General features: G+C 39.2%; 1 protein-coding gene across 9 annotated transcripts in view; it reads right to left on the bottom strand.

Moving 5' to 3' along the window:
* The window catches only part of shank3b (SH3 and multiple ankyrin repeat domains 3b), a 37,826-nt gene extending 17,767 nt beyond the window's left edge, over positions 1-20,059 (bottom strand). For 2 of the 9 annotated variants that reach the window (XM_074625884.1, XM_074625883.1), the window contains exons 1-7: positions 19,677-20,056; positions 13,103-13,515; positions 3,219-3,390; positions 2,824-3,027; positions 1,496-1,567; positions 1,107-1,215; positions 70-221 (exon numbers count right to left, since the gene is read on the bottom strand). In XM_074625884.1, the coding sequence (XP_074481985.1) occupies positions 70-221; positions 1,107-1,215; positions 1,496-1,567; positions 2,824-3,027; positions 3,219-3,386 (705 nt within the window). In that variant the 5' untranslated portion in view covers positions 3,387-3,390; positions 13,103-13,515; positions 19,677-20,056. Of the gene's footprint in view, positions 1-69; positions 222-1,106; positions 1,216-1,495; positions 1,568-2,823; positions 3,028-3,218; positions 3,391-13,102; positions 13,516-19,676 lie in introns of those variants that run through there. The other 7 variants (XM_074625887.1, XM_074625889.1, XM_074625888.1 and 4 more) reach the window with 7 other exon arrangements.
* Positions 20,060-25,292: the final 5,233 nt, after the last annotated feature.

The raw sequence follows: 25,292 nt of genomic DNA, 5'->3' as shown, positions 1-25,292 counted from the left end.
ACTTGTATGACAGTAACGATGGGACAAACACAGTGAACGTCTCTATAAAGGTGAGTGATGTTTTCTTACAGTGAGAGAGGCGCTGTTCCTGCAGATGACGGCTCGGTGCAGAGCGGTGATACCGTCTCTGGTTCTGAAGTCCAGGTGAGCTCCTCCACTGCGTAGGACTTTAATCAAGTCGCCGCTCTCCTCCAGCTGGACCGCCAGGGTCAGAGGACACTCTGAGACACAAAACCACCACAACAAATCAATTTTTACTGGTCCGACATAAGAGCGAGGTCACGTCTTCAGTGTTGTTTCTAGGGATGAGGAAGTTTAATTACCTGAGGAGGAGTTTTAGATAATGTCTCTTTTTAAACAAGTGTATTTGATAAAAATGTGATATAAATTGATATTTCTGCTTTTATTTGCTAATTTATTTATTTACCTTTCTATCTAGTCTTCAATTTAATTTTCCCATTTATTTATTATTATTATTATTTATTTTCATTAACTTTTAAATATATTTATTTAGTTTTGCAGTTTTTTTTTTATTTATTTTTTACACGTTATACATTTAATGGCATATTTATTTATTTAGTCATTTATTTATTAATTTTATCAACTTTTAAATGTATTCATTTATTTTTACATTTATTTTAAAATGTATTTATTCATTATACATTATACATTTAATATCATATTTATTGATTTATGTAGTAATTTATTTATTCATTCAGTTTTTATTTTTGGCAGTTTTCGTCCTCCATAGTTACAGAGCTGGTGATTCTCAATCTAAGACACAACAGATAACAGATGTAGCACAGAAAACCACAAACCTTCCTTCTAATATTTATTTCTATAAGTGTGTTTAATAAACAAGAAACAGCATTGAAATCAGGACATTTTGAAGTTGCTGTAAAGTGTATTTTTTAACTTTTAATGGCGCTATGCTAGCAGTTTCCTCTTGCTGCCAGTCTTTGTGCTAAACTAGGCTTAAACGTGTTTGACATATTGGTGGATAAGATGACAAACGAGGATTTCCCAAACCATGAGACTTTTAAATCTGTAATAATTTAAACATAATAAGCGTTAGATGGTACTACTGTGTGTGTATTAGTACTCACCCCCGGTGTCTGAGTCATGGAAGTTGGGGTCCAGGCCCTTTTCCAACCATTTGGAAACCTTCTCCACATTCTTCTGGTGGACATGTTCCATAAAGCGCTTCAGGTTTGCCTAAAGAAAAATCTAAATTATGCATTTATCTGACAACAAAAACAGCACAAACTCTGCTACATAATCTCTGAAGTCAGTGCAGATAGAATGACGTTTTGAGAAATTATATTATTATGGATATTGGAAGTACATAAACATGATTGTAAGGCATTTTTAAAAGATTTATATTGTCTGGATCTTCTTAAAACACAACATTTGTGCTTATAGCTGCACTTAAAGTGATTCATCAAACTCATTTGATGTATATGTATGTAGATATATGACATCATCAGACCAGTACCTTGGTATGCAGCTTGGCCAGCTGCTTATCGTCCACGTAGCTCTGGGTGTAAACTCTCCTCTTATAACGAAACTGTAAAAAAGGGAGGTGAAAGGTCACTGCTAGTTTGAACAAACACAAAAGATGCTCACACAAAGATACCAGTTGTATGTCACATTAAATCCCATTAAAAGAGCCAAACAAACAGTGTGTTTATCTGATATCTCATCATCCTCTGTGCTATAGAGCTCCATTAAAACACATCAGTGAGCCTCACTGTGTCACTGGGTGACATCTTCCTTCATCACCATGAACACACAACAGGATTTAGTGGATTTCTGTGTTGGGTGGACATCGTGGTATGCTCCCCCGGAATAACACAAAGCTAAATGCATCAATCTGGTGGCGAGATCTATGTAGAACTTGCTGTTCTAGTAAACAATTTAATCGTAAAGACAAAGTCACTCCCACAAAGCATCATGGTAAACAAAACAGGGTCTCTGTTTCAAAACGGGTCGGCTGAGTTGCACGTCTGCGGCGATGGCGCAGGGAGAGAGGGCGCAGCGAGTATGAGGTCTGCATTCACACCAGATCAGGCGTTGCAATGATTCGCTGCAGGGTTGCACGGCTACGACGGAGTATTAGGACCACATTGAGGAAAAAAAAATAATCTGAGATTTAGGGAATAAAGTCGTACAAAATGTACCTTAAAGGGAGATTTGTCAAGTTTTTAATACTATTATCAACATGGGAGTGGGCAAATATGCTGCTTTACGCAAATGTATGTATATACTTATTACTATCTGGAAGTCAAGGGACCCCTTTGAAAATGGCCATGCCTGTTTTTTCCTTGCCAAAATTTAGTTCTGGAGCGTTATTTATCCTCCTTTGCTCCTTTGTGTTATTATCGCGTTAACTTTGACAGCACTAATTTAAAACATTTTTGGTTCATTATGAAATTGTGGGAGGTCGCTGCAGTCTTGGTAATTCATGGGAAACACTGCACACACTGTAGTTTATTTGAACTCAATCCCACTAATACATCATCCCGCTGCCACTAATACTCACTAGAGCACCACATGAGGATTAATCCGCCGCTGAAAATAGTCCCCAACAAATGCACCATTTCCTCCTGTTCGTTTGATAAAAACTACAGTGAGCAGTTGTTTGAGGAAATTACTGATGAAACTATATATATTTGTGTTTTTTACGTAGGAACCAATGGAGTTGGAGCTGAGAGACACAGACAGGAAGTGAGAAAGTGTTGAGAGACAGATTGTTGTTTTTGGTCTTTTCATGGGATTTGTTGATCCTTTAAAATGCTATAAATATACATAAAGCTACTGTACCTCCAGGTATGGGATGGGCGTGATGGGAGGGAGAGGATACTCCTTCAGCAGCCGCTCCTCGTCCAGAAACTTTCCGGCTCGGCCGTTGAACGCCGGCTGGAAGAGACCATAGTTCAAAACATCCGACAGAGACTGAGTCAACGTCACCAGAACCCTCTGCTTACTGGTCCAAACTGGTAACTCTGGGTCCAACCGCAAACACTTCTGAGAGAGCCAGAGACAGAGAGACAGACAGACAGACAGAAAAAGAGACAGACAGACAGACAGACACACAGGTTTGTCCTGCTGATTCATTCATATAGTTTATATAACCTCTACCTGAGGCTATATATATACTGTATATATATAGACTATATATATATACTGCATATATAATGTATGTATGTGTGTGTTACCGTCTGCTGCAGGTCTGGGATGCCAATGCGGACGACAATGCTGTTTCCAGGGGGCGTGTCATCCGCGTCGTCGTCCCTGGCAACAGCAGAGCCTGTCGGGTTGCCGTTAGTAACCGCCTGTTGCCGCGGGCGATCATGTTTGGTGTCAGCAGCCGGACTCAGAGGCATGTGGCTGAAACACACACACGCACACACACGGCGCTGTGATTACAGTCTGCAGCAGCGGTGACAGATCACAGTAACATAAATAATAATTAAAGACTTTATTTCGTTACACAAACGTTCATCATCATGTGGGAATAGTATTCAGGAGGTTTTAATTAGCCTCTGCTGCTTGTTAGCATCAGAGCTAATGTTCACTAGCAAGCTAAGCACATGAAGAAGAGGTGAACGGAGCTGTAGTCAAAGAAATACTCAATGATATGTTTCAAAAACACAAAAGTAAAAGTTTGAGAAACTGATTAAACACCGTTTATGCTGCAATCGTCAGCATGTCTGGCTAACAAGCTTACTGGAGCATATCTATGCTTCCCCAGCTTAATATCCTCTTAATATGACACATTAACGAGACCTTTAAAAGGGTTTTATGTTCTCAGCAATGTATGTTTCTATAGGTCAAATGTTGCTCCCTTCAAAGCCACCAGACTCCATTGACAAAAACAGTAATTTAACCTTAGAGAACACAGGAGTTGCTGGTCTACCGCTGCCTCGATCGGTAAGTTTGTTTGTGTTATTGTGAGACTTTGGTGTATCTGAATGAACCATTTAAAACACTAAAGTCACACAATAACACAAACAAACTAACTGATCAAAGCAGCGGTAGATCAGAAACTCCTGTGTTCTGTGAGGTAAAATTACTGTTTTTGTGAATGGAGTCTGGTGGCTTTGAAGAGAGCATAGATAACGGCCTTAGTTCCCCATCAGAAAAGGCTGTCTGATATTAAGTTCTACAAAGTAGCAAAAAAATATATCTTTTTAAATAGTTTTATATGCAGACTTTTGTATAAATTACCGAGGAAGTGTGTTATTGTGATTCTAGTTATACATGAGCATACATTGCGCTCCCCTAAGGGGGGTTCGGACCCCAGGTTGGGAACCACTTATTTATAGCACTTACTTTGAGGCCATTAACATAACAGCTACTACTGTTTATTAAGATTAAAAACAAACTTTGGTCTACAACAGTTACATCTATTGAATACAGAGGTATCCTCGCATTTTAATAACATTATCAGCTGGATGTGATTAGTACTTTGTGTCAGAGGGACATTAGCATGAATCTGACAGCCTCCCACAGACTCTTCTCACCGCAGACATTTTGCATTTTCAAAGGTGTCAGTAATAACAGCAATAATGGCTGCTTTCCATTCAGGTGTTCAACTAAACGCAACACGGCCGGGATAATGTAATTAATGACATTTGTCATGTTCCTGCTCTGACAAGTCACAAAGACGTCTCTGTGTTATTTCTGTGTGATTGTGGGACGACTCTGATCTGACCTCCACCTTCTCCAGTACTACTAATAATAATAATAAAGGCCGCAGGATGTTACATCACATCCTGTTTTTCATCCTGAGCACACAGTTTCACTTAACACAGAGAAGAGTCAGATTGTTCTGGAGAAACACCAGTTTTACAACACGTTTAGGGAATACGTTTAGGGAAACGTATTAATTCAAATTCAGAACAACTTTATTAATCCCCCAAAGGACAATTAGTTACGAGCAGCTTGTACACAGAGAAACACAGAAACATACCACGACATACAAACAAATAAATACACCAAGGAGCCAAAATGTGCAATAAATAAATAGATAAATAGATGCAGAGGGGATGAATGATTTTCAATGGCGGTTTCAAACATAACGACGCCCAGATGGCAACAGAGTGAATTCACTTGACCCGAGGAAGTCAAAATGTTTGCTGCTTTCCGAAAGGATTTGTTGGTTGTGATAATAAGGCGTTGACGCAAATTTGTTTTGACGCCACTAATTTCTTTAACACATTAACGCAACTTGTGATTTTTAGGTTGTAGAGGGCTCAGTTTTAAAGCCAGAGTGAAGATACTGGTATCATATGAAATATATTTAATATGTGTATGATTAAATAAATATTTAATCACGATTGTCTGTAGTTAATCACGATTAATAGCAAATTAATCGCATATTTTTTATCTGTTCAAAATGTACCTTAAAGGGAGATTTGTCAAGTATGTAATACTTTAATTCTTGTTATTATAAACATATCGATTATAGCTGTTTTAACAATAAAGGTGGCGGAGAGGTGGGTGTAAAGTCAGATATAAAGTTGAGTCCCATCCCGACAACCTCCACTGCTGCTGATGCTATCTAATAATCGACATTATGTTTTTAATTATCATGTGTATTAATCCTGACTGGTGCTAATTAACACTTGATCACCATTGATGCCTGTAGAGCCGAGCTGAAGTCAGAACTTAATGGCTGCCTCCATCATTACAGCTGAAGATGAAAGAGACAGACAGAGAGGGAGGAAGAGGAGGAGGAGGAGGAGGAGGAGGAGGATGAGTTGTGAGTTGTCATAGAAACTGGAATAGCAGGGAATCCTGTGCTAACCTCGCACTGTCACTCTGTGCGTGTGTGTGTGTGTGTGTGTGTGTGTGTGTGTGTGTGTGTGTGTGTGTGTTAAAAAAAGCCCCCTGATCTACATGCTCGCTGTTGCTATGGCAACGCAGTTGAACAATTTTCGCAGTTCCCGTTTAAAACTACCATCCTACCTGCTGACTCTGTCTCTGTCTTTCCCTTTTTCATGATGAGGGGAGTCTGTGGTTAAGAAGAAATAAAGAAGCCATGATCGGGTGGATTGATTGATTGGTTCCAATATCAGATCAATGTTTAACTGATTAGAGGCTTTCAGACGCGGTTCAGATGTGGAGGGCGTCTCACACCTTCAGAGAGGGATTTGTCTGCAGAGCTGAGCTGCACGGATCCACTAAAATGTTTTTGCACGTTTTAGCGTCTTACACGCCTCCTAAAAGATATCTTCATATGCAACCAGTTTAGAAAAGCAACTATGATTCAGCGTCCCAGGAGAGTTTAGTCCTCTTAGAGAAGCTAATTACAAGATCACAACCTTTATAATGTTATTAGCTCGCAGCAGGTCTCCTAAACCTCCCAGTTACATTTTATGGTTACGAGACGTCATACAGCACTTCAGACTAGAGAAACTCAGGTTTATACTTCGTGGCGTCCTTTTCTGGACTATAAACTTTAAATCTCCTCTGATGTAATTTGCAGACCTACATTATTTTTGGACACAGTTAATCTTTTCATACTGAATTCTTAAACAACTTGAATCCCCACGCTCTTTTTTGTGTCTTTGTTTTTAATCCTCTGTCAATTATTTCTTCAGTTTTTGTCCTTTTTCGCTCTTTTGTTTGTAAAATACAATAAAGTTATTTGCATTGTACTAAAACTGAAAACCCCAAAACTAGGGCTGTCAAAGTTAACGAGATAATAACGCATTAATAACGACTTGAATAATTCACTATAATAGTGTAAGAGCAAACCGTTTTTTTGACCGCAGTGAAAATGTAGTTTTTGAAAGGCTAAACGCCAACAAATATGGACTGAAGCTGAATCTTTCATTATTCTCACTTCATAATTCTTTTCATTTTGGTCTGTTCATAATGAACCTTAAAGGGAGATTTGTCAAGTATTTAATACTCTTATCAACAAGGGAGTGGGCAAATATGCTGCTTTATGCAATATATATATTTTTTTTAAATTAAAGAAAGTTTATCTTTTAAAATAAACTTTCTTTAATGAATAGAACTCGTCAGTTTCATACACATAAATGAAGAGATGACATCTCGATGGAGCGCCAAGCGAATCATTCATTCATTTAGCCTACTATAATAGTGTTAGAGCCGAAATAGATTTTGTTTATTGTGGTTATATAAATGTAATTTATGGTGTTAGATTGCTGCTAAACCGCCCCGTTAATACAGGTGCAGGCCTTCCTTTGTGTGCGGCGAGCGGGAGAGTTTTTGACCACAACGAAAATGTTGATTTTGAAAGGCTAAACACCAACTCATTAAATTCGATGCATCACTTTCTTCAAATTGAGGATTTGCATTTTTTTTTAGGGTAATGGACTCAGCTTTTCTTAGATTTAAGTAGGGGGGGCTTCGAGGAAAAAAGGTTGGGAACCACTGCAGCAGAACTCCACAACACCTGGAAACACACTGTGGTGGAAAATCAGTGGAGTTCCTGCTTGGATCCATTTACTTCACTGACTTTTGTAAATGTGTTTCTCTGATGTTTCAAGTGAGCTTTGAGCTGCGAGAATTTGATAGTTTTTTTGCAAATTAATATAGCTGCCGAGCGGTCGCCTCTCAAGTCTCAGATGTCTGAGCGTCCTTGAAGACACCGGCGGAGCGAGTTTTGAAAACAGCTCCCTGCTCTCAGCAGAATTAACCCTCCAAAATTTAACACACACAATAAAAGTCAACATCCCAAACACGTTTTAAGTCCCAGTAAGTTGATTTTCACAGCTCGCTGAAATGAAGCGAGCGTGATGAAGCAGAGCTGGCAGGACGGCGAGAGAAGCAGCTCGCCGACATGAATCACTTCCTTTCATTTACTACAGTAAAAGCCCGGTAATTGCAGCGACATTTAGCGCTAACATCTCACCCTGCGGAGGAATCCTCGGCACACGACGGCAACATGTTTGAAATGTCAGAGGAGCAGACCTAAAGACTCATTCATCCCTTTTCCTTCACCACTCACTGCTATTCAGGGTCACAACGGGCTGCACAGTATCCCAGCATGCACTGGGGGGAGGTCATGGACAAGTCAGCTACAAACAGTCATGTCAACACCTTTGAGACAGTGTTTCTAGAATAACGAGGCTCCTACTGTATTTATTACAATTTGAGTCACACGCTGTCTCATTAAAGCTTAACTCCCAATTTATGTTCAATTTCAATTACTATTTATTAAATAATTGATTAATTGACAGTGGTAAAAAAGAAGTGAAAGAAGACAAAACATATTCTGCTACTAAAGAATTATATATTTTTCCTAATTTATCTCTTATCTTTGTGGAAAATCTGGATGTTTTTACGCCTTCAGGCCTCTAAAAAGTCTTCAAATTAAACTAAAATCACCTTTTGTTGGAGCTATTCACAACTTATGAATTAATTAATGAAACCTTGATTGCCGCTTTGTACAAAGAGCATAAAAGAATATCAAAAGAATATCAACAACCATAAATGTTTTAGTTAAATAAATTGGCAATTGAGTGTATGTTTCTATAACGTATAACTTCTGTTTAAAATATGTCTTTTATATTGTTATCTTTAGTATAAAAATGTTAATCTTGGGGCGCCATCATGGTTAAAATCACAAACTGCAACATCTTCAGCTGATGACTCTCTCTGTTTCATCTCCTGTAATGTTTCTACTGGTCAACAGCATCTAATACAGACTTAAAATGCCCAAAACAACAATAAAAAACTCTGGTGTACTCTACTGTTTTACATTCTGCCGTACTAACGGTGTATTCTGTCCCTGTTGGACGACTTGTACAGAAGATTACGTTTTTATCAGATGATGTTCTGTACCAGAAACACGTCGTCTCTTTATCACCACAGTTCACTACGTTTGTTCTCAGCGCATTGATCAACTCCTGTTTTGACAGAACAGTAAATACGGAGCCCAAACAACAGATTAGCAGCTTATGTAATATTACTAAACTCTATCTGTGCTTATTGAAATAATACCAGAGCCGGTATGAAATGACTCATCTCTGTCCACTTCCTGCCTCGGGGCTGTTTGATTCTTTCTCTCCACTTCAGAAAACACTTGAGATCGACCAATCAGAGGCTCTGAATCACCTTCCTGCCATTTAAATCTCTGAAGCAAACCCTTTCCTGCTCCGAGGGGGAAGATGACCAACTCAACAGGTCAACATCCTGATAGAAACTCATGATAATGTTTTCTCTGGTATTTCATGAATCTGACAAGCAGCTTCATCCCACCTGAAACCTCCGTCTGAGTCGCTTTAACCACTGAAAAAGTGACCGAGCTCTTTTGAACGACCCTGGAGCTCTTTTTAGAAAAGGAAACACACAGAAATGGAAAAACGTTTTTCAGGTTTCACGCATCAGTGCCCGGAATAAAAGCTCATTAAATGCGCTTGATGGATTAACCTTCTCTATGAAGGTAAAGACAAAAGGCGAGCCAACTCTCTGACAGCTGTTCAAATATAAATCTGTGACACACACACGGTTGTGAAAGAGCTCAATTACGCAGGAGTTTCTAAATGATGAATCCCATCCTTTACAGCAAAAAATAATGGAGAACCTAACCTCCCACAGGCTGTATGATTTCATTAATCTTAGACGTTGAATTAGCTCACACTAAATGTTTTAATCGACCTTTCTGCACGGCCAAAACAGTGTGTTTGGTGAGATCGACAAGACGTGATGTGGTCGTCACACAAAACCCCCAATCGAACTTTATTCAGACGAAACTGCTGCATCTCTAAATAATGTCGACAAAAAGTAAAATACCAGCGTTATTTTGTCAAATTATACTTTGAACTGAAAGCAAGTAAAAGAAGAATGTAAAGCCACAGATGGCTAAATATGGACATCCAGACCAGTATCCTAAGATGTATGTCCATATTGGACGATTCAGGCCAAAGTTCAAATGCCTAAATTGTGGTTTTATTAACAGTAACCACAATCTATACATAACCTTAACCTCAATGTGTTAGTGACAAAACTACAACAGCGTATTAGAGTCATTGTACGTAAAAAGAAAATAATACGGAGCCGGGGCAGGGGGGTAATATTCTGAGAAAAACTCTGATATTGAAAAATCTGATATTCTCTGAGATTAAAGTGGCAAATGTACAAGAAAAAAACTTGAATTTTGTCTGAGATTATTAAGTAATAAATTTAGCTGCCATCTGAATTTTGTTTCTCCTAAACAAAGACTGTATGTAAGAAGTGGACGTAGTCGCCGTGGCGTCACCCATTGGTTTGTGGACTACAATTGTGAAGCCTTGAGTAAGGCATTTTCGTTGTTGCCCTTCTTGGTTTTTTGCAACCAGAAGCGAAAGAAGACTTCAGGCTTAAAGCACGTCAGCAACAGAGCCAAGGGAGGGGGGTAATATTCCGATAAAAAACTTGAGAAAAAGAAATCGAATATTCTCTTAAAGTGGCAAATGTACATGAAGAAAATTGAATTTTCTCTGAGATTATAAAGTCATAAATTTGCAAGAAAAAAACTCAGAAATTCTGAGAGTAAAGTCACAAATTTAGCTGCCGTCTGAATTTCGTTTCTCCTAAACAAAGACTGTATGTAAGAAGTGGACGTAGTCACTGTGGCGTCACCCATCGGTTTTGAAGCCTCGAGTTCGTAAAAGGTTAATGTTGTAAGACGAAAACACAGACAACTCCCAGACCGGACAACGCCGTGGTAGCGACCTGTCAATCACAAGGTAGCCACGCCCTAAAGCATCCCCTGCTTTATGGTCTATTTGACTCTAAATGGGACCATAATTTACTAAATGGACATCATGCTGTATTGAAGAAGACTTGAAACAATGTTTACTGAGGTAATAAACCAAGTGAGAAGTAGGCTCATTTTCTCATAGACTTCTATACAATCAGACTTCTTTTAGCAACCAGAGGAGTCGCCCCCTGCTGGCTATTAGAGAGAATGCAGGTTTAAAGCACTTCAGCATTGGCTTCACTTCTCAGACGCGGAGGTTGAACACTGGTTGCACTGGGGGCCCGGACCCTAGGGTGGGAACTATTGCCTTAACCATTCGCCCACCAGGACGCCCCACTACCCTCCATTCCTTCATCTTTATGTTTCCTTCCTTCTCTCCTTCCTTTTTTTTCTTCTCTTTCCTGCAGTTCAGACTCTTCTGACAATCCTACTTTCACACCTCAGTGAGCAGAACATTTCTTCGCCATATTTCTGTGATGGAAAATGCACCGTCTCTAGTTATCTTTGTGCTGGCTATTGTAAATGTGAATGGGTCCTTCAGGTAGTACTCAGTGGGAGCAGAAGCAGCTTTTGTGTTGAGCAGTTGCTTTCCTCCATTGTTCTCTGCAGAGCGCTCAGTTATGTAACGGCTCCTCAGGTCCGTCCTCAGGTTTCCTTCAGCACCGCCACCGATCCGATCCAGGATGTTCAGGTCCGATTTTGGCTCCACATCATTGTCTTGCGGAGAGGTGAAATACTTGTTCGACTCGAGCAGCGTGAGGCTTCATCCTGAAATAACTTGGGGTCACCATTTTGATCATTTCCCGTTTTTGTCCCGAGCAGAGCCGCTGTCCTCCCACACAGCCTGAACAATACAGCAGCTACGATCATCTGGAAATAAGACTCGGATTCAAAGGGCTTCGCTTTGTTTGCCCACACGGCTCTGAGAAACCGACTCCTAATGGGAAGTTGTTTCAGCTTTAAATCAGTCTTTCTTTGATATCAATAATTCAGATTTAACTGGTTAAAATTCAAAAATCGCACATTTACTCATCAAAAATGTAATTTGCAACTGGATTTCTTGAAGTGCAGTTTGAATGTGGATATAAAAGCTAGTAAGTGGAAATTGAGTTTTTTAATTTCGCTGTATAAAAGTAGATTTTTTTTGTCTAACTTTTGGTATAAAAGATGAAAAGATGCAGAAGATGTCCTGCCACTCGTCCTCTTGCATAATTCAGAAAGACTGAATGTTCCTTTATAGTGAGAAGAGAGTCTGAGTTACCAGCTGACAATGATCACAGTCTGGCTGTTCGAACACTCGACGTGATCAGAATTAAAAATCAGCTTTCACAGACACAAAAAGTGTCCTCACTGAGCCGGAGGAAGAAGAAAGGAAAAGTGAGAGATGGGTAGTTTGAAGATGGGAAATAAGCATGCTGAGTTTTTAATGTTTTAGTGGGGTGTTGACAGCTTTAACTCTACTTCCATCTCGTGACAACAAGACCGGCCGAAATTTACTGTGATGGCACCTCACTTGTAACCAGTTGGTCTGAGAAGTGAAGCCAATGCTGAAGAGCCTTAAACCTGCATTCTTTCTAACAGCCAGCAGGGGGCGACTCCTCTGGTTGCTAAAAGAAGTCTGATTGTATAGAAGTCTATGAGGAAATGATCTTACTTCTCACTTGATTTATTACCTCAGTAAACATTGTAAACATGAGTTTATGGTCTCTCGTGACACGAGAGGGTGGAGCTAAGTACAAACGATGTTGTCGTGAACACTATTCAACTGTTGGAAACTGCAACGTAAATGCATCCGAATAAATATGCTACGCTCAGAGCTAGTGACATAGAATAAAAAATTAAAAAGACCGCTTATGGCGTGATGGAAGGGAGGTGGATAGGTCCAACAAACACAGGGCTTTCAACCAGGAGGCCGCTGTTTTGTTTTGTAAGCTACGTTAGTGATGTTTGTGACATGTTTTCCGTACTAATGTTACGTTGTTTCGATACGTATTTCTCTTAGTTTACAAACTTATTTTTTAATCTGATATCTGCGGTGGATGTGATGTTGTCGGGCCTTAAGACCTCCTCATGACTGGGATGTTGTCCCAACATTGATAACGTATAGCAGGATGTTTGAACCATTCAAGACCGAGACTTTTGACTTGTCGACATCCAGAAGTTAAGAAACAAAACTGGAAAAGGAAACAAACCAAAAAATGGTTTCTAACAGGCTCTAAGTTGTCGCGTTCTTAGTGTTCATGGTCTAAAACGTCTGATTTTACAGTCACCATCATCCTGTTGCATCCTATTTTAACTGACTGGTTCTAGGACTGACTGGTTCTAGATCCAAACCAGTTTAGTTCCAACACTTCCAGTAATAAAGATAAGTGCACTCACCTATCGTCAGCAGTCCCATCAAACTTTTCCAATGGCCTTTACTGATTTCTACTGGTCTCTTCTGGTCTCTTCTGGTCTGTCCTGGCGTGGTCTGATCCGCTCTACAGAGTCAGACTGGCTTATTGCTCCGGTACTGGTTCTGGCTTCTGGTTCTGGTCCAGCTTGAGGTGCCAGGTTCTGTCTCTGGTTGGGGTTTTGATTGGGATTGTTGTAATCCTGCGAGTATAACGAGTACTTTCTGCAGCAAGTAGTTCCTGAAGCTGTTGTAGTTCCTCTTGTAGGATTAGCAGTAGATGAAGTACTTCTACAGTAAACGGTGAAGTGGTTTCTGTAGTATAACTGTGTAGTAATCCTGCAGCAGAGTGAGAGGTCTCAGAGTTTCAGATGGTATTCTGGGAGCTGCCCTGCCCATCCTGTAGAAAGGGAGGAAAAGAGGGAGGAAGAGCAAGAGGAAGATAGGGAGGAGGAGGAGGTGGGTGGGAGGTAAAAGGGGAGACCAGGATACGAAGGAGGAGGAGGAGGAGGGGGTAAAAAAAACATGTCAGAAGAATAGCGGAGGGTGTTCGGAGACGACGGAGGGAGCCGTCTTGCAGTTTAAACCAGAATTGGGTCAGACACAGTTGCATTTCGTGGAGGCCATTTCAGGTTCAGTCAGTTACACAATATGAAGCGGTTGTATCTGTTAGCATGGCAACAAGGCCGACGGAAAGAGACCTACACCTGCTTTCTAACTGATAGTATTATGTAAAGTTCTAAATATTGATCCTGAGAGGAGTACAAAACACAGAAAACTAATGGTGAGTGCAGCAGATTAGGATTTACTGTTAGCTTCGGTTAGCAGTTAGCATTCAAATCACTGTTATGTCTGGAAACAGACACACAAAGATACATTAACTCCATGAAAACATGGATTGTGTGTTTGGCTTTAATGAAAGAACATAAGAGATCACAGAGAGAGTCGGAGCTTTAAGGCCTTTTACACACAGAAGGCGTGATGGATAAAATGCCAAATACTCTCCTAAGAATTTTTCTTATCAAAACTATTCATAGTTGCAACACTCAGTAACAGATTGAATAGATTTGCATAGGCTGAGGACCAACTACCGGGATCCTATTGACCCAGAGCATCTTTAAATATGTCTGAGATAAATTGTTGGTGAGCCTAAACTACTACTACTGTTTACTGTAAAACTTTTTTATTTATTCTTTTTTTTTTTTCGTTTTCCGTCCCGTCTTTTTATCTCTAGCATTTCTTGTTTGGAATTAGTATTATTTTCTTTCTTTTAGATATTTTTTTTAAATATTTATGTCGGTTCGTAAATTGTAATACAGCTGACTTTAATTTCAATGTGAGGTGAGTTCCTTTGACAAGCCCTCAGGGTTTTTGTTCAACCTACCTTTACATTTATTTATGTTATTGTATATCTCTTTTGTTTTGAAGAACTAAACTACCATAAGCTATTTTATTAAGTTTCCTTTTAGCAAAATGCTCGGAGTGAATTTGCCTCTGGTAAACAGTGTATACGTCCAGGGCTTTTATTGTGAAAGGCTGGAAGAGGATCTGGTCTGCGTTGCCTTTGTCATGGTTGAAAGGAGTAATAAAGTTTGCCGTCTTGGTTCGGACTACGGAGCCTCTGTGGTGTTGTACACTATATTGTACACAAAGAACGTATAGTGCTAAGAAGTGAAAGTCGATAGTTCGTTCAATGTCAAAATCAACGCTCCCAGCAGCAGAGCTACGCTTCCGCCATTTTGGACTGAAAGCGACTACCAGACGCCAATAAAACGTCCGCCTACAAAGTGCCGTACAAAAGTAAAACTAAATTATCTCTATTCTATTGTCATATTCTACAGAAATGTCCTGTGTTGAACAATAAAATATGATAAGCATTTTCAGTCCAAAATGGAGGCAGCGGCTGTTGTCAAAAAAGTTGCGGAGTTGCGTCTCTGTGCTTCTTTGGTGTACGTATTGAATACGTATTCCTGTTAGCAGAGCGCTGTTAGCTTCCTGTTTAGTCGGCCCAGTAGCATACTGGTAGCCAGCTGGTAGCCTGCTAATCGCTAACAGCATGCTAGCCAGCTGGTGTGTGTGTGTGTGTGTGTGTGTGTGTGTGTGTGTGTGGGGGGGGGTCTGTGGAAACTAGGATGTTTCCATGGCGACGCAGAGAGCAGGAGGACATGATGGACACAAAGAAAACAATACAAAAAACTTGACAAAGATTAGAAGTACTTCCTGTGACTCACACTTCCTGTTTCCCTGTCTGGGTTGCCAAGGAAACGGAAGTTTGGCAGGAAAAAGCCGAGAAGCTGGACGGCACTGATAAAAAACACACACACACACACTTTTATACTTTACATACACTACTTTTACTTTCTACCTGTACGCCACTAAATCTCAGAGGTAAATATTGTACTTTTTACTCTACATTTTATTTGAGGAACTCAAATTAATTCAAAGACTTTTACTATTAATTAACTGCACTATTTTACCTTTAGACTAATTTTCGTTTTTCTTGCGTAATCTTTTCTTTTCTTTCTTTTTTATACATATTCAATATTATTTAATATTTTCTAGCACTTTCTTATGGAGGACCGAACCTGACAAAAAAAATTATTAAATATTAATAAATAAATAGTCATTAAATGTAGCAAAATAATATTTTTTAAAAATAATTTAATATAATAAAATGTGACAAACTGACATTTGTTTTAATTTGCTTCATTATTTATTTATCTTTGTATTAATTCCAGTATTTATTTACTCTTTTGTTTAATTTTGTCTTTTTATTTATGTATTTATTTTTATTAATTTTTAAATGTATTAATTAATTTCTGCGTTTATTCATTGCGATTTATTGTTGAATTTTTTTTAATTTATATTATTTCTAAATGTATGTATTTATTTTGTATTTATTTCTACCTGATTTTCCCTTTGCATTTCACCCCTTATTTATTTCCCCAAACCTATTTATTTCTGTATTCTTTTCTTTTTACATTTCTTTATGCATTTCTACCTCATTATGCAAATAAGGGTTAATAATGACTTGCAATATTTCATTTTGTTTTTAGTTGCGTGATCTTTTTCTTATTTTATACATATTTAATGAGCATTGTTGGAGGGAGCCTGAGACTGCTCCTACGTAATTGAACTTAATTGGTGAATATTAAATCTCGAGTTGTTCTCCGGCTCTTTCTATGATGCAGTGAAGTTGAGGAATCGTGTGACTGCATTATCAAACATCATGTATTCACACTGAATGTGAACCATCTGATCCTGATGAACACGGTCCAGGTGTGAAAGCACATCTGAAGCCGTCCAGTTGTGGTCAGATCACAGAGAAGCATTTCATTGTGAGGTGTGAACACGATGTCTGTGTGTCCTGAAACTGTAGCTCCGTTGGCCATTACCATGGTAACCAATGGCAGGAGCTGATAACACACACTGCATTATCATGTCACGCACTCACACACACTTTATCTTGTCAAGTTTCTCACATCGGTTGGAACCTAAAAACTAAAAACCGAGGCGGATCTATTCAGTTTCTTTCTCCTGGCATTAGAACAAGAACTGAAGCCCAGTCAGCGCCACCTAGGGGCTGAAATAATCATTACTGACAACATTTAAGCTGGACAACAACAGCGGCGTCCACATGAGTCACATTTCGGTTTCGCCACAGCACCGCGGGCCGTGTACCAGAACAACATATCCTCATACAACGGTTCTTATTATATCTTACAAAAGGTTATTCCTTTGTGTTTTGAGTCTTTGTGTCACCTGATGAATGTCAGTCCAATATTTTCTCTCTATTAGCTGTTTTGTATGGAATAATATATAAATGCATATTCGCTATATTTAGTGACATATTTATTAATAAATGACTCGATAAATAAATAAATATTTCATTAAATATAGCAAAAAATAATGTAGCCAGTAATTAATTATAAGGGGTAATAGTGAAGGGAAAATCATGCAGAAATAAATAAAAAATAAATGCATAAATACATAAATTAATACATACAGTATATTTAAAGATAAATAAAAAATGACTAAAAAATAAATGCAAACATAAATAAAAAATATAAATAAATGCATATGTGCTAAATTTTATGAAATATTTATTCATACACGACTCGATAAATAAATAAATGTCATTAAATATATTACAAAAAAAGGTAGCCATTAAGTAATTGATAAAATGTGACATAAATTGATATTTCTGTTTTAATTTTCCCTTTTATTTATTCATGTATTTATTTTTATCAAATTTTTAATTTATTTATTTATTTTATCATTTATTTTATTTACTTACTTATTTATTTATCGAGTCATTCATTTATTTTTGATTTTGGCAGGTTCTGTAGTCCACAGTTTTTTACTCCTGAGGGAAATATCTGTCTCTATGTTCACCAGTTAGTCTCTAACTGGGTCTGTCTGCTGTTTGCTGCTGAGCAGGTCGTGAACAGTCGGGTTTTATTACAGCTTTACCTCTGAAATTGACGCTATGAGAGCACTGAAAGTGAACCAGAACAGTAAAGTTGATAAATATGAAGCTGCATAAAGCCGAGAGGAGTTGCAGATTCAGCTGATCGCTCTCTGTTGATTCAGCCAGCGATGCAGTTTAACCTCTGACCATCGACGCACGCATGCAGTCCCAGAGCTGGGCTTAACACGTTGCCATGACAACCCGGTGATGTTAAAGAGTGTGAGCGCTGCAGAAGAAGAAGAAGAATTAGAAGAAGAAGAAGAAGAAGAAGAAGAAGAAGAAGAAGAAGAAGAAGAAGAAGATCCACTTCCTGTTTGAAGTGTTTGAGGCAGATCATCCCTTTAGATAGACGGTCTGAGACTACGGCCTACACACTGCTGAGATTACATAACACACACACACACACACACACACACACACACACACACACACTGAGGACGGTAAAGTGATGATGAAGGAAACAGGAAATAAAAAGACGACCCTCAGAGAGAGAGAGACGGGAGGAAAGGAGGGATGGAAAAGCAATGAGAGAAAGAGAGCACAGCAGGAAAAGGAGAGGAAGAGGAAGAGAGACGCAAAGGAGGGAAGGAATTTAAAAGGAGATGAAGGAGGAAATAAATAAAAGATGGGAGGTAAAGGAAAGAGGGATGAAAGGAAGGAAAGGAGGCATGGAAAGTGGAAAAAAAGAACAGGAAGAGAGGAAGAGGATAAAAGAGAAAAGAAACAAGTGGAGATAGAAGAAGAGGAGAGGAAGGAAAACGAAAGAAGGATAGAGTAGACTAGGAGAGTAAAGGAAGGGAAGCATAGGAGATAGGAGAAAGTGGAGAGGATGGAAGTAGGCCATGTAAGGTCAGAAGGCAAACAAGGAAATGAGGGATGAGGGAAGGAGATGACGGGAAAAAGAAAGAAAAGGAGGCAAAGAAGCAAATGAGGGTTGACGGAAGGAGATGACGGGACAGAGGGAGAAAACAAAAAAGACGAGATGAAGGAAAGGACAGAAGAAATGAAAGGAAAGGAAAGGAAGAGAGAAGAGGAGGCAAGGAAATGAGGAAAGGAGATAAAGAAAGGATAGGCGAGATGAATGTAGGGAGAGGAGGAAGAGGAATAGCGAAGGAAAATAGGCAAGGAAAAGAGGGAAGGAATGCAGATAGGAGAGAAGGGAAGGAAAAGGACAGAGGAGGCAAGGCAAGGAAGGAAATGAGGGATGAGGGAAGGACATGACATGAAGAGGAAAGGAAAGGAAGAGAGGAGAGGAGGCAAGGAAAGGAGGCAGACAAAGAAAAGAGGGAAGGAGTGCAGATAGGGGAGAAGGAAAGGAAAGGAAGAGAGGAATGGAGGCAAGGAAATGAGGAAAGGAGATAAAGGATATAAGAGATGACTGGAGGGAGAGGAGGGAATGAAATGAAGAGAGGAGGCAAGGAAGGAAATGTGGGAAGAGGGAAGGAGATGATGGGAGGAGGAAAGGAATGGACGAAAGGAGGCAAGGAAAGTAGGCGAGGAAAAGAATGAAGATTGGAGAGAAGGAAAGGGAAGAAAGGAAAGAAGCACGGCAAGGAAGGAAATAAGGGATGAGTGAAGGAGATGACAGGAAGAGGAAAGGAAAGGAGGCAAGGGAGCAAGTGAGGGATGAGGAAATGAGATGACGGGACAGACGGAGAAAACGAAAAACGACGAGATGAAGGAAAGGACAGAAGAAATGAATGAGGAAGAACAAGTCGAGCGAGGACAGGAGAGAGGGAAGGAATGCAGATAGAAGGAAAGGAAAGGAAGGGAGGAGAGGAGGCAAGGAAATGAAGAGAGGAAATAAGGACACGAAAGGACGAGATGAAAGGATGACGACAGGTAAAAAAAGGTGAAGTGTAAAGAAAAATCAGTCACGACTTTTAAAGTTACAGACCGGCAGCAAGTGACACACACACACACACATTAAACACATATTAAACACACACTCACACACACATACCGACACAACATGAGCCAAACACACACACACATACCGACACAACATGAGCCAAACACACACACACACATGCATCAAATCACACACACACATTAAACACACACAGCGCTGCAGAGAGAGAGAGACTCACCCAGAAGATCACCGACTCGTTCTCCATGATGATGAACTGAAAAGAAAAGGAAGGACTGATGAAGAGGAGAGAGGAAGAGGAGAGAGATGATGGATGATGGAAAGAAGAAGAAGAAAAAGAAGAATAAGAAGAAGAAGAGGAAGAAGAGGAAGAAGAAGAGGAGGAGGAGGTGTATCTGGAGACGGAAAGAGAGAGAGAAGAAGATGAAGAGGAGGGAGAGAGAGAGGGAGAGGCAGGATGAGTGGAAGGCTGGTCGGTTCAGCCCCCACACTGATAGCATGACACACACTCTGAGCATACGAGTGTGTGTGTGTGTGTGTGTGCGTGCACGTGTGAGTGTGCACGTTGTCTCCCACTCTAATGCGTGGGTTAAAAACACACCTCTCTCTCTCTCTCTCGCTCGCTAGAGAGCGAGCGAGAGAGGAAGAGAGAGGGTGAGCAGCGTGGGCGTGGAGGAGCGGCCCCGTCGCCATGGCAACGATGCAATAGCAAAAAAAATCAGCATCCTCATCATCATCATCACTGGCCAATGATGACGAGCCCTGGTGCATGATGATGATGATGATGATGATGGAGATTAGCACCGAACGTTTTACATGTAAAGACATGTTTTTAAAATATATATATATTTATATAAAAGTGGGGATCGACCAATCAGAGCGCCACGTGGCAGCAGGAGTCACATGACCTCCCCGCTAGGAGATGAAGAGGGTGTTTTCCACATGTGAAGTCACTCACTGAGAGCGCTATACAGCTGCTCCACTCACAGCACTGCTTCTATGTTATACAGACCAGTATACACACCAGTATTACAGACCAGTATACGCACCAGTATACAGACCAGTATACGCACCAGTATACGCACCAGTACACGCACCAGTACACGCACCAGTAAACACACCAGTATACATGCTAATAACTGACTGATGGTTCAGCTTTAAAGGAGCCATAAAAAGCCACTTTTAGACACCAAACACTTAATTATGTAAACATCAACCGGATCTCAAGGGAAGGCATATAAATAGCACGATATTAGAAAGATATTCCACGTATCATTTTTACGTCACGCAACTATGGTAATGTCTGTAGTTATGTTTAGGCAACAAAACTACGATAAAAAAAAAAACGATAAAAAAAAAATACGGTTAAAAAAATACGGTAACGTCTTCAGTTATGTTTAGGAAACAAAACTACGGTAACATCCGCAGTTATGTTCAGGCAACAAAACTATGAAAACAAAGCTACGGTAACGTCTGCAGTTATGTTTAGGCAACAAAACTACGAAAACAAAGCTACGAAAACAAAACTACAGTAACGTCTGCAGTTATGTTCAGGCAACAAAACTATGAAAACAAAGCTACGAAAACAAAGCTACGGTAACGTCTGCAGTAATGTTTAGGCAACAAAACTACAAAAAACAAAACTACGAAAACAAAACTACAGTAACGTCTGCAGTTATGTTCAGGCAACAAAACTACTGTAACGTCCGAAGTTATGCTTAAGCAACAAAACTACAGAAACAAAACTACGAAAACAAAACTGCGGTTATGTCCGCAGTTATGTTTAGGCAACAAAACTACGTTAACATCCGCAGTTATGTTTAGGCAACAAAACTACGTTAACATCCGCAGTTATGTTCAGGCAACAAAACTGTGGTAACGTCCGCCGTTATGCTTAAGCAACAAAACTACAGAAACAAAACTACGAAAACAAAACTACGTTTATGTCCGCAGTTATGTTTAGGCAACAAAACTACGGAAACAAAACTACAATAATGTCCGTGGTTATGTTTAGGCAACAAAACTACGGAAACAATACTACGGTAATGTCCGCAGTTATGTTTAGGCAACAAAACTACGGCAACAAAACTACGGAAACAAAACTACGGAAACAAAACTACAGAACAAAACTACGGTATCGTCCGCAGTTATGTTTAGGCAACAAAACTACAGCAACAAAACTATGGTAATGTCCGCAGTTATGCTTAAGCAACAAAACTACAGAAACAAAACTACGAAAACAAAACTACGGTTATGTCCGCAGTTATGTTTAGACAACAAAACTACGGAAACAAAACTACAGTAATGTCTGCAGTTATGTTTAGGCAACAAAACTACAGCAACAAAACTATGGTAATGTCCGCAGTTATGCTTAAGCAACAAAACTACAGAAACAAAACTACGAAAACAAAACTACGGTTATGTCCGCAGTTATGTTTAGACAACAAAACTACGGAAACAAAACTACAGTAATGTCTGCAGTTATGTTTAGGCAACAAAACTACGTTAACATCCACAGTTATGTTCAGGCAACAAAACTATGGTAACGTCCGCATTTATGCTTAAGCAACAAAACTACAGAAACAAAACTACGAAAACAAAACTACGGTTATGTCCGCAGTTATGTTTAGGCAACAAAACTACGGAAACAAAACTACAGTAATGTCCGTAGTTATGTTTAGACAACAAAACTACGGAAACAATACTACGGTAATGTCCGCAGTTATGTTTAGGCAACAAAACTATGGCAACAAAACTACGGAAACAAAACTACGGAAACAAAACTACGGTAACGTCCGCAGTTATGTTTAGGCAACATAACTACTGAAACAAAAAAAACAAAAAAAAACTTTGGTAATGTCCAAAACTGTTATTTCCAAACTTAGCACAGCTAACATCAACTCAGCTAGAGCTAGCATTCACATTATTCATAACCTTATTGATTAGCTTACTGTGCTAACCTACCCGTCACCTAACCGTCACTGCTTTTTGCTAACAGCTGAGTGGGCGTTTCCATTTGAAAACCCCACAAAAGAACGTAAATGGACTCGCCCTTTAAGAGCTGTAGTTACTTTTTGCATGTAGTGGATTAGAAGCATGAAGAGGCATGACAAGAAAGTAAAGTACAAGTACTTAAAATGTGTACTTAAATACAGTACTTAGTTACATTCCACCACTGGAAGATAGATACCACTTTCACGTGCAGTAAATATGAAGCTAAAGCCAGGAGAGAGCTAAGCTTAGCTTAGCATAAAGACTGAAAGCAGAGGGATACTGCTAGCCTGGCTCTGTCCAAATGATAAATCCTCCATCAGCTCCTCTGAAGCTCTGAAGTAACATTTTGAATGCGGGACTTTTACTTGTATTTTGATGGAAACACTCAGGGACCAATGACTAGGACTTAAAAAGGAGGATGTTTTATTTATGTATTGATGCCGACCTATCAAGCTTTAATTTGATGAAAGCGGTGAGTATAAACAGTCTTGAATCTTTTTATGTCGAGATTACGAACCGATAAAACAAACTGTCATCTGATAATTAGTTATTCTGAAGCTTGTGTTGAAGTCTCGATCACAACAAACTGTTTGTCAGTTATTTATGTGGCTTGAAAAGTTCAGCCGGATGTCACCGCTGTTTGTTTGAACTGTCACTACATCTGTATATATGAAGCAAACAATGGTGATCACACTTGATGGATGAGTCATCAGCAGTAAATAAACCTCTAATCTCTGGCTTCCCTCCTCTAAAGATCTGCTGACGACGACGCCAACTGTAACTGAAAGAAAATGACCCAAATCTGTTTATTTCTGAATGAACTGAGACAACAGAGAGACCAGATGGAGCCTGAATGTTATCAATGGATAGAAAAAGCCGACTGGCTGCTCAAACTCAGGCAGTGACAAAAGAAAAAGGCTCAAAGACACTTACAGAGAGGGTAAACTTTAAACCAACAATGCTAATAAAACCACATTTTTAAAGGATTAAAGGATTTAATACTATATCTACTTCCAGTGTTCAACCTCCGGTCCTGAGAAGTGAAGCAAATGATGAAGTGCTTTAAAACTTCATTCTTTCTAACAGCCAGCAGGGGGCGACTCCTCTGGTTGCAGAAAGACGTCTGATCGTATAGAAGTCTATGAGAAAATGAGCCTACTTCTCACTTGATTTATTACCTCAGTAAACATTGTAAACATGAGTTTATGGTCTCAATCGCTAGTTTCAAGTCTTCTTCAATACAGCATGATGTTCATTTAGTAAATTATGGTTCCATTTAGAGTCAAATAGACCATAAAGCAGGGGATGCTTTAATGTGTGGCTACGGCCAAAAACCAAGATGGCGACAAACAAAAACTATGATGGTGACGGCCAAAAAACAAATATAGCAACAGCCAAAAACCAAGATGGCAACGGCCAAAAACCAAGATGGCAACGGCCAAAAACCAAGATGGCGATGACCCAAAAACCAAGATGGTAACGGCCCACAAAAAAAAAGGTGCCAATGGACAAAAAACCAAGACGCCGACGGACAAAAACCAAGAGGGCAACGGCAAAAAAACAAGATGGTGATGGACAAGATGGCGACGGACAAAACCCAAGATGGCGACAGCCAAAAACCAAGTTGGCGACGACCAAATACCAAGATGGCAAACTTGAGGCTTCAAAACCATAGTCCACAAACCAATGGGTGACGTCAGTGACTACGTCCACTTCTTGTATACAGTTTATGTACATTCTTTTAATTCCTTTTCAAAAACGACCACAACAACCATACAGACGAGAGTCTAATCCATCAATACTCATATTTAATCTTCATATGTAACTTTATGTTGTACTAGCAGTCCAGCAGACCACCTAGAATTCTTGATTCTGACTGGCTGATTACATTAAATTTAAGTTACTGCCAACCTGTGACGCAGGTGTATTTGTTTGCAGTTATAAACTAGAGAGCAAGTTTGAGCTATAATCACATACAAAAACATATTTAAGACCTTTATAAATGACATTTAAACTTTTAATACTTACTATAATAATAATAATGTATATTTTGGATTTCAATTTATTGATATATTTGCACTATTTCCTACTTTGTACTGCAACTGCTGCACAACAATTTCCCTCTGAGATAAATAAAGTTTTACTTTATGATACAAACAGTCTGAAATCAGCTGTTTTAGTGTCTGTTGTAGAGTTACAGCGACCTCTGCTGGACTGAAGGAGCCTCTACTAAATCTGGGTCTAAATCTGGTAACCAAACCTTCACCAGCTGATCTCTAACCAACAAAAATAAATAAATTAAAAAAAAAACAGAACACTGAACTTTACAAGCTGCAGGTAAAATGTTTTTTATAATTATGTATTATATATTATTTGTAATTATTATTTTTATTGGAACAGAAATAAAATGTGCGTTATAAGAGACAGACGCAGCAGCAGATTAAATCAAACCTGATTCCTCTTTTCTAACACAATGTTTAATTTCCTAGATCTCTCATCTGTTTTATTATTATTGCTTTTAACTTATATTATTGTTGGGTATGTTATTATAATTTTTATGATATTGCAGTTCTGTAATGTTAAGCACTTTATTTGAAAACTGCTGTATAAATCAAGTTTATTATTATTAATTTTTTTTATGATTTTTCAGCACTGTTGGATCTGTATTTTGGGATTTACATTTTAATTTCAGGCTGAACGCTCGACTAATGACTGACTGGCTAGTTACCATAGCAACCATCCACCTGCGGGAGATTAAAACCCTGTTTAACATGTGTATCTGAGGTGTGTTCAGGTGACAGAGTATTAATGTGAGGCTGTTACAAAACCAAAGGAACAAACT

Source organism: Sebastes fasciatus, chromosome 23, assembly GCF_043250625.1.
Source record: "Sebastes fasciatus isolate fSebFas1 chromosome 23, fSebFas1.pri, whole genome shotgun sequence".
Classification (NCBI taxonomy): domain Eukaryota; kingdom Metazoa; phylum Chordata; class Actinopteri; order Perciformes; family Sebastidae; genus Sebastes; species Sebastes fasciatus.
Note: the sequence above shows the minus strand (reverse complement) of the source record. Positions and strands in the feature narration are given on the sequence as shown.